General features: G+C 44.1%; 1 protein-coding gene across 1 annotated transcript in view; it reads left to right on the plus strand.

Moving 5' to 3' along the window:
- LOC139572868 (CUB and sushi domain-containing protein 3-like) overlaps window positions 1-10,000 on the plus strand; it is a 1,528,140-nt gene that overhangs the window by 1,506,331 nt on the left and 11,809 nt on the right. Inside the window, exons 64-65 of the mRNA XM_071395690.1 lie at window positions 161-272; window positions 9,002-9,181. Coding sequence (XP_071251791.1) covers window positions 161-272; window positions 9,002-9,181 — 292 coding nt within the window. The remainder of the gene's footprint in view (window positions 1-160; window positions 273-9,001; window positions 9,182-10,000) is intronic.

Raw genomic sequence — 10,000 nt, forward strand, 5'->3', positions numbered from 1 at the left:
AGTAAGGTGGAGTTTAGTAATGTCTGTCTCTCTGTCTCTCTGAACCAGGTGGGCAGTAAGGTGGAGTTTAGTAATGTCTGTCTCTCTGTCTCTCTGAACCAGCTGGGCGGTAAGGTGGAGTTTAGTAATGTCTGTCTGTCTCTCTGTCTCTCTGAACCAGGTGGGCGGTAAGGTGGAGTTCCATTGCCAGCAGGGACATCTCCTCCAGGGTTCCACCACCCGACTCTGCCTGTCTGACCTCACCTGGAGCGGCTCTCAGCCAACATGCATCCGTGAGTTCTCCTTCTCTCTTCCTCTGTCATCTTCCTCGCCTTACCTATTCTTGTCTGTCTCTCTTCTCCCTCCACCTCGCCTCTCGCCTCTCTCCCATCTCCTATTCCTCAGTCCTCTCTCCTCTCTCTCTCTGCTCTCCTCTTCCTCTCTCCTCCTCCTCAGTCCTGTCTCCTCTTTCTTCTCTCCTCTTCCTCTCTCCTCCTCTCCTCTCTCCTGTCTCCTCTCTCCTCTTCCTCAGTCCTCTCTCCTCTCTCCTCTTCCTCTCTCCTCTTCCTCAGTCCTCTCTCCTGTCTCCTCTCTCCTCCCTCCTCTCCACTCCACATCTCCTCTCCACTCTACAATCAACACCATGCCATTATGAGTCTGTCTGCCAGTCCTCTCTCCTCTATCCTGTCTCCTCTCTCCTCTCTCCTCTCTTCTCCCTCCTCCCTCCTCTCCACTCTACAATCAACACCATGCCATAATGAGTCTGTCTGCCAGTGAAGTGTTGTTGACATGGTTACTGATTTGTAGTGTAGTCTGAAGCGTGTAGGCTGGTGCCTTGGCCAATCAACACCATGCCATTATGAGTCTGTCTGCCAGTCCTCCCTCCTCTCCACTCTACAATCAACACCATGCCATTATGAGTCTGTCTGCCAGTCCTCTCTCCTCTCTTCTCCCTCCTCCCTCCTCTCCACTCTGCAATCAACACCATGCCATTATGAGTCTGTCTGCCAGTCCTCTCTCCGCTCTCCTCTCTCCTCAGTCCTCCCTCCTCCCTCCTCTCCACTCTACAATCAACACCATGCCATTATGAGTCTGTCTGCCAGTGAAGTGTTGTTGACATGGTTACTGATGTGTGGTGTAGTCTGAAGCGTGTAGGCTGGTGCCTTGGCCAATTGCTGGCTGTTTTTCTAAAGGGGCTTTTCCACTGGGACCCGCCACATCACATGTGGAGTAAACACACGACTGGTGTATTTAACGTTAGTATTTTAAAGAGTGATAAGTGTCTGCTATTTACCCTTATTCATCCAACATTAAAAGGGAACATTACTACTGTACACATTTACATAGAATTATGATTTATTGCGGGAAAATGCTGATGAAAATTATATTTCATAATCACTATTTCATAACTACTCCCCTGGACAGAATACCCATTGGAATTATCCTTTGATGAAACATAGCTTTGTTAGCTAATACAACGTCTGTATCCTCCAGTTATAAACCAGCGGTGTCCCTGTGTGGTTATTTATATCCAGTCTGTCTGATCTGTCTACTGCACTGCCATGGGTTCCTGTCCTGGCCTGTCCTGGCTGGTCCCACTGTGGTGGAGGCTTGGCTGGGGTTAGCCATTCAAATGGCGCTGCTCGGTTCTGGCCCTCTCTCTTCCTTCCCTCCTCCTAATGGTCCCATTCTGTCCGTCTGTCCGTCTGTCCGTCCGTCCGTCTGATCACCTAACTGTATTGTATTGTTTTTTGTTGCTCCTGTCATGTCTGGTCCTGTCTGGTCCTGTCTGGTCCTGTCTGGTCCTGTCTGGTCCTGTCTGGTCCTGTCTGTCTGGTCATGTCTGGTCCTGGTCCTGTCTGGTCATGTCTGGTCCTGTCTGGTCCTGTCTGGTCATGTCCTGTCTGGTCCTGTAATGTCTGGTCCTGTCCTGTCTGGTCATGCCTGGTCATGTCCTGTCTGGTCCTGCCTGGTCCTGCCTGGTCCTGTCTGGTCCTGTCTGGTCATGTCCTGCCTGGTCCTGCCTGGTCCTGTCTGGTCCTGCCTGGTCCTGTCTGGTCCTGTCTGGTCATGTCCTGTCTGGTCCAAACAAGTAGCCAGCTGTCATAAGGACAGGATGTCCATCTCAAATGGCACCCTATGGGCCCTGGTCTAAAGTAGTGCACTACATACGGAATAGGGCCCTGGTCTAATGTAGTGCACTACAGAGGGAATAGGGCCCTGGTCTAAAGTAGTGCACTACATAGGGAATAGGGTGTTATTTGAGACACCGCCCCTTTGACTCTCTGGTCTTGTGTGGTCCTATCTGGTCCCGTCTGATCCTGTCCCATGTGGTCCTGGTCCTGTCTGGTCCTGTCTGGTCCTGTCCTGTCTGGTCCCACTGTGGTTGAGGCTTGGTCCTGGTCCCACTGTGGTTGAGGCTTGGTCCTGTCCTTTCTGGCCCCACTGTGGTTGAGGCTTGGTCCTGTCTGGTCCTGTGTGGTTGAGGCTTGGTCCTGGTCCTCCCTCCTCCTCCCTAACGTCCCCCTCATACCCGTGTCTGTGTGTGAGCCGTCCTGCAGCTGGAGACAGCCACAGCCTCTCATTTCATCTACTCTCAGCGGGAGAGAGGAAGAGGAGAGAGGAAGGGGGGAGGGAGAGATGAAGAGGAGCAAGAGAGAGAGAGAGATACCCCTGAGACACTGTCTTTCTCCCTCCTCCCTCCCTCCTCCTCCCTCTCCTCCCTCCTCCCGCCCTCCTCCTCCCTCTCATCCCTCTCCTCCCTCTCCTCCCTCCCTCCCTCCTTCATCTTCTCCTCTCTGTGATGGAGCAGACCACAGCCGTTTCATCCTCCCTGTTTTCTTTCACGCAATATTAGAGGTAATGTCATTAAAACAACATGAAGGACCACTTCACTGCTGTGACTCTGTCATTAAAACAACACGAAGGACCAATTCACTGCTGTGACTCTGTCATTAAAACAACATGAAGGACCACTTCACTGCTGTGACTCTGTCATTAAAACAACATGAAGGACCAATTCACTGCTGTGACTCTGTCATTAAAACAACATGAAGGACCAATTCACTGCTGTGACTCTGTCATTAAAACAACATGAAGGACCAATTCACTGCTGTGACTCTGTCATTAAAACAACATGAAGGACCAATTCACTGCTGTGACTCTGTTATTAAAACAACATGAAGGACCAATTCACTGCTGTGACTCTGTCATTAACTCAACATGAAGGACCAATTCACTGCTGTGACTCTGTCATTAAAACAACATGAAGGACCAATTCACTGCTGTGACTCTGTCATTAAAACAACATGGAGGACCAATTCACTGCTGTGACTCTGTCATTAAAACAACATGAAGGACCAATTCACTGCTGTGACTCTGTCATTAAAACAAAATGAAGGACCAATTCACTGCTGTGACTCTGTTATTAAAACATGAAGGACCAATTCACTGCTGTGACTCTGTCATTAAAACAACATGAAGGACCAATTCACTGCTGTGACTCTGTCATTAAAACAACATGAAGGACCAATTCACTGCTGTGACTCTGTCATTAACTCAACATGAAGGACCAATTCACTGCTGTGACTCTGTCATTAAAACAACATGAAGGACCAATTCACTGCTGTGACTCTGTCATTAAAACAACATGAAGGACCAATTCACTGCTGTGACTCTGTCATTAAAACAACATGAAGGACCAATTCACTGCTGTGACTCTGTCATTAAAACAACATGAAGGACCAATTCACTGCTGTGACTCTGTCATTAAAACAACATGAAGGACCAATTCACTGCTGTGACTCTGTCATTAAAACAACATGAAGGACCAATTCACTGCTGTGACTCTGTTATTAAAACAACATGAAGGACCAATTCACTGCTGTGACTCTGTCATTAAAACAACATGAAGGACCAATTCACTGCTGTGACTCTGTCATTAAAACAACATGAAGGACCAATTCACTGCTGTGACTCTGTCATTAAAACAACATGAAGGACCAATTCACTGCTGTGACTCTGTCATTAAAACAACATGAAGGGCCAATTCACTGCTGTGACTCTGTTATTAAAACAACATGAAGGGCCAATTCACTGCTGTGACTCTGTCATTAAAACAACATGAAGGGCCAATTCACTGCTGTGACTCTGTTATTAAAACAACATGAAGGACCAATTCACTGCTGTGACTCTGTCATTAAAACAACATGAAGGACCAATTCACTGCTGTGACTCTGTCATTAAAACAACATGAAGGACCAATTCACTGCTGTGACTCTGTCATTAAAACAACATGAAGGACCAATTCACTGCTGTGACTCTGTCATTAAAACAACATGAAGGACCAATTCACTGCTGTGACTCTATTATTAAAACAACATGAAGGACAAATTCACTGCTGTGACTCTGTCATTAAAACAACATGAAGGACCAATTCACTGCTGTGACTCTGTCATTAAAACAACATGAAGGGCCAATTCACTGCTGTGACTCTGTTATTAAAACAACATGAAGGACCAATTCACTGCTGTGACTCTGTCATTAAAACAACATGAAGGACCAATTCACTGCTGTGACTCTGTCATTAAAACAACATGAAGGGCCAATTCACTGCTGTGACTCTGTCATTAAAACAACATGAAGGACCAATTCACTGCTGTGACTCTGTCATTAAAACAACATGAAGGACCAATTCACTGCTGTGACTCTGTCATTAAAACAACATGAAGGGCCAATTCACTGCTGTGACTCTGTTATTAAAACAACATGAAGGGCCAATTCACTGCTGTGACTCTGTCATTAAAACAACATGAAGGGCCAATTCACTGCTGTGACTCTGTTATTAAAACAACATGAAGGACCAATTCACTGCTGTGACTCTGTCATTAAAACAACATGAAGGACCAATTCACTGCTGTGACTCTGTCATTAAAACAACATGAAGGACCAATTCACTGCTGTGACTCTGTCATTAAAACAACATGAAGGACAAATTCACTGCTGTGACTCTGTCATTAAAACAACATGAAGGACCAATTCACTGCTGTGACTCTGTCATTAAAACAACATGAAGGACCAATTCACTGCTGTGACTCTGTCATTAAAACAACATGAAGGACCAATTCACTGCTGTGACTCTGTCATTAAAACAACATGAAGGACCAATTCACTGCTGTGACTCTGTCATTAAAACAACATGAAGGACCAATTCACTGCTGTGACTCTGTTAATAAAACAACATGAAGGACCAATTCACTGCTGTGACTCTGTCATTGAAACAACATGAAGGACCAATTCACTGCTGTGACTCTGTCATTAAAACAACATGAAGGACCAATTCACTGCTGTGACTCTGTCATTAAAACAACATGAAGGACCAATTCACTGCTGTGACTCTGTCATTAAAACAACATGAAGGACCAATTCACTGCTGTGACTCTGTCATTAAAACAACATGAAGGGCCAATTCACTGCTGTGACTCTGTCATTAAAACAACATGAAGGACCAATTCACTGCTGTGACTCTGTCATTAAAACAACATGAAGGACCAATTCACTGCTGTGACTCTGTCATTAAAACAACATGAAGGACCAATTCACTGCTGTGACTCTGTTATTAAAACAACATGAAGGACCAATTCACTGCTGTGACTCTGTCATTAAAACAACATGAAGGACCAATTCACTGCTGTGACTCTGTCATTAAAACAACATGAAGGGCCAATTCACTGCTGTGACTCTGTCATTAAAACAACATGAAGGACCAATTCACTGCTGTGACTCTGTCATTAAAACAACATGAAGGACCAATTCACTGCTGTGACTCTGTCATTAAAACAACATGAAGGACCAATTCACTGCTGTGACTCTGTTAATAAAACAACATGAAGGACCAATTCACTGCTGTGACTCTGTCATTAAAACAACATGAAGGACCAATTCACTGCTGTGACTCTGTCATTAAAACAACATGAAGGACCAATTCACTGCTGTGACTCTGTCATTAAAACAACATGAAGGACCAATTCACTGCTGTGACTCTGTTATTAAAACAACATGAAGGGCCAATTCACTGCTGTGACTCTGTCATTAAAACAACATGAAGGACCAATTCACTGCTGTGACTCTGTCATTAAAACAACATGAAGGGCCAATTCACTGCTGTGACTCTGTCATTAAAACAACATGAAGGACCAATTCACTGCTGTGACTCTGTCATTAAAACAACATGAAGGACCAATTCACTGCTGTGACTCTGTCATTAAAACAACATGAAGGACCAATTCACTGCTGTGACTCTGTCATTAAAACAACATGAAGGACCAATTCACTGCTGTGACTCTGTTAATAAAACAACATGAAGGACCAATTCACTGCTGTGACTCTGTCATTAAAACAACATGAAGGACCAATTCACTGCTGTGACTCTGTCACTAAAACAACATGAAGGACCAATTCACTGCTGTGACTCTGTCATTAACTCAACATGAAGGACCAATTCACTGCTGTGACTCTGTCATTAAAACAACATGAAGGACCAATTCACTGCTGTGACTCTGTCATTAAAACAACATGAAGGACCAATTCACTGCTGTGACTCTGTCACTAAAACAACATGAAGGACCAATTCACTGCTCCGACTCTGTCATTAACTCATATCTTCAAATCATTGGTTTAATAAATTCAGGATATCTTCAACTCATTGGTTTAATGGATTCAGGATATCTTCAACTCATTGGTTTAATAGATTCAGGATATCTTCAACTCATTGGTTTAATAGATTCAGGATATCTTCAACTCATTGGTTTAATAGATTCAGGATACCTTCAACTCATTGGTTTAATAGATTCAGGATATCTTCAACTCATTGGTTTAATAGATTCAGGATATCTTCAACTCATTGGTTTAGTAGATTCAGGATATCTTCAACTCATTGGTTTAATAGATTCAGGATATCTTCAAAGCAGTCTGGTATTTTGTCAACACTGCAGCCAGTCTTTGTTCACAGTCCTAATGGGGAGGAAATATATCTGCGTCTCAAATGGAGCCTTATGAACTCTGGTGAAAAGTAGTGCACTATATAGGGAATAGGGTGCCATAGGGTCCTTATCTAAAGTAGTGCACTGTATAGGGCATAGGGTGCCATAAAATAGTGCACTATATAGGGCATAGGGTGCCATTTGGGATTCAACCCATCTACTGCTCTCTCAGCTGACCAACAACTTGCTTTAGGCCAACCAGAAGAACCCTGAGACGCCTGCTAATATAAAAACACTGATTTCTTCATTATCAGGGATACGCCCCCCAGGCCTGCTTCTCTGAGTCCATGCCCTCTATTCACGCTGATCTACCCACAAACTAATATCCACGTGTACAGTGCCTTGCAATGTGTTCATCCCCCTTGGTGTGTTCCTATTTTGTTGCATTACAACCTGTAATTGAAATATATATTTTATTTGGATTTAATGTAATGGACATACACAAAATAGTTTAAATTGTTGAAGTGAAATAGAAAAAATAACTTGTTTTAAAAAATGATTAAAAATTAAAAACGGAAATGTAATGCGTGCATATATATTCACCCCCTTTGCTATGACGTCCCTAAACAAGATCTGGTGCAACCAATTACCTTCAGAAGTCACATCATTAATTAAATAAAGTCGACCTGTGTGCCACATGACAGTAAATATACATCCTGTTCTGAAAGGCCCCAGAGTCTGCAACACCACCAAGCAAGCGGCACCATGAAGACCAAGGAGCTCTCCAAACAGGTCAGGGACAAAGTTGTGGAAAAGTACAGATCAGGGTTGGGTTATGAAAAAATATCTGAAACTTTGAACATCCCACGGAGCACCATTAAATCCATTATTAAAAAATTGAAAGATTGTGTCACCACAACAAACCTGCCAAGAGAGGGCCACCTACCAAAAATCACAGACCAGGCAAGGAGGGCATTAATCAGAGAGGCAACAAAGAGACCAAAGATAACCCTGAAGGAGCTGCAAAGCTCCACAGCGGAGATTGAAGTATCTGTCCATAGGACCACTTTAAGCCATACACTCCACAGAGCTGGGCTTTACGGAAGAGTGGCCAGAAAAAAGCCATTGCTTCAAGAAAAAAATAAGCAAACACATTTGGTGTTTGCCAGTAGGCATGTGGGAGACTCCCCAAACATATGGAAGAAGGTACTCTGGTCAGATGAGAATAAAATATAGCTTTTTGGCCATCAAGGAAAATATTATTTCTGGTGCAAACCCAACACCTCTCATCTCCCCAAGAACACCATCCCCACAGTGAAGCATGGTGGTGGCAGCATCATGTTGTGGGGATGTTTTTCATCGACAGGGACTGGGAAACTGGTCAGAATTGAAGGAATGATGGATGACACTAAATACAGGGAAATTCTTGAGGGAAACCTGTTTCAATCTTCCAGAGATTTGAGACTGGGACAGAGGTTCGCCTTCCAGCAGGACAATGACCCTAAGCATACTGCTAAAGCAACACTCGAATGGTTTAAGGGGAAACATTTACATGTCTTGTAATAGACTAGTCAAAGCCCAGTCAATCCAATTGAGGATCTGTGGTATGACTTAAAGATTGCTGTACACCAGCGGAACCCATCCAACTTGAAGGAGCTGGAGCAGTTTTGTTTTGAAGAATGGGCAAAAATCCCAGTGGCTAGATGTGCCAAACGTATAGAGACATATCCCAAGAGACTTGCAGCTGTAATTGCTGCAAAAGGTGGCTCTACAAAGTATTGATTTTTTGGGGGGGATAGTTATGCACGCTCAAGTTTTCTGTTTTCTAGTGTTATTTCTTGTTTGTTTCACAATAAAAAAATATTGTGCATCTTCAAAGTGGTAGGCACCCCCCCATAAAAATCAATTTTAATTCCAGGTTGTAAGGCAACAAAATAGGAAAAATTCCAAGGGGGGATAAATACTTTCACAAGCCTCTGTAATATGTTTCCCTGATCACGTCCCTGATTATCTCTCTGTGTGTGTGTGTGTTCTCTCTGCAGCCCACTCGTGTAAGCAGCCCAAGTCCCCTCCCAATGCAGACGTGGTTGGGATGGAGCTGGCTCTGTATGGCTACACTCTGCTCTACTCCTGCCAGCCTGGCTTCATCCTGTCTGGGGGGTCAGAACACAGAGTCTGCAGGTCTGATGGAAGCTGGACCGGTAAGGTCCCCATCTGCAGAGGTATGGAGGCGAAGTCTATCGGGTTTTATATATGTTTCTAACACAACTTGACAGATACTGAGATACAACGCCAGTGAGGAGAACATACAATAGATATCTAAATGTGACAAATAAGTTCTGCAGAAAGCTGGTTAGAAAGCTGGTTATGGCTGGAACAGAAGTACTGGAAAGCTGGTTATGAACAGAAGTACTGTAGGAAGCTGGTTATGGCTGGAACAGAAGTACTGCAGAAAGCTGGTTATGACTGGAACAGAAGTACTGTAGAAAGCTGGTTATGGCTGGAACAGAAGTACTGCAGAAAGCTGGTTATGTCTGGAACAGAAGTACTGTAGAAAGCTGGTTATGACTGGGACAGAAGTACTGTAGAAAGCTGGTTATGGCTGGAACAGAAGTACTGTAGAAAGCTGGTTATGACTGGAACAGAAGTACTGTAGAAAGCTGGTTATGGCTGGAACAGAAGTACTGTAGAAAGCTGGTTATGGCTGGAACAGAAGTACAGTAGAAAGCTGGTTATGACTGGAACAGAAGTACTGTAGAAAGCTGGTTATGGCTGGAACAGAAGTACTGCAGAAAGCTGGTTATGGCTGGAACAGAAGTACTGTAGAAAGCTGGTTATGGCTGGAACAGAAGTACTGTAGAAAGCTGGTTATGGCTGGAACAGAAGTACTGCAGAAAGCTGGTTATGGCTGGAACAGAATCTCTTCCTACCGTAAACAACACGTGGAAGAAGCGTCTACATATTTTCCACAGTGCCGTTGTATCTCAGTAACTGTCATGTTGTGTTGCGTTAGAAACTATAGAAACTACTACACACACACA

This window comes from Salvelinus alpinus, chromosome 4 (assembly GCF_045679555.1).
Source record: "Salvelinus alpinus chromosome 4, SLU_Salpinus.1, whole genome shotgun sequence".
NCBI lineage: Eukaryota > Metazoa > Chordata > Actinopteri > Salmoniformes > Salmonidae > Salvelinus > Salvelinus alpinus.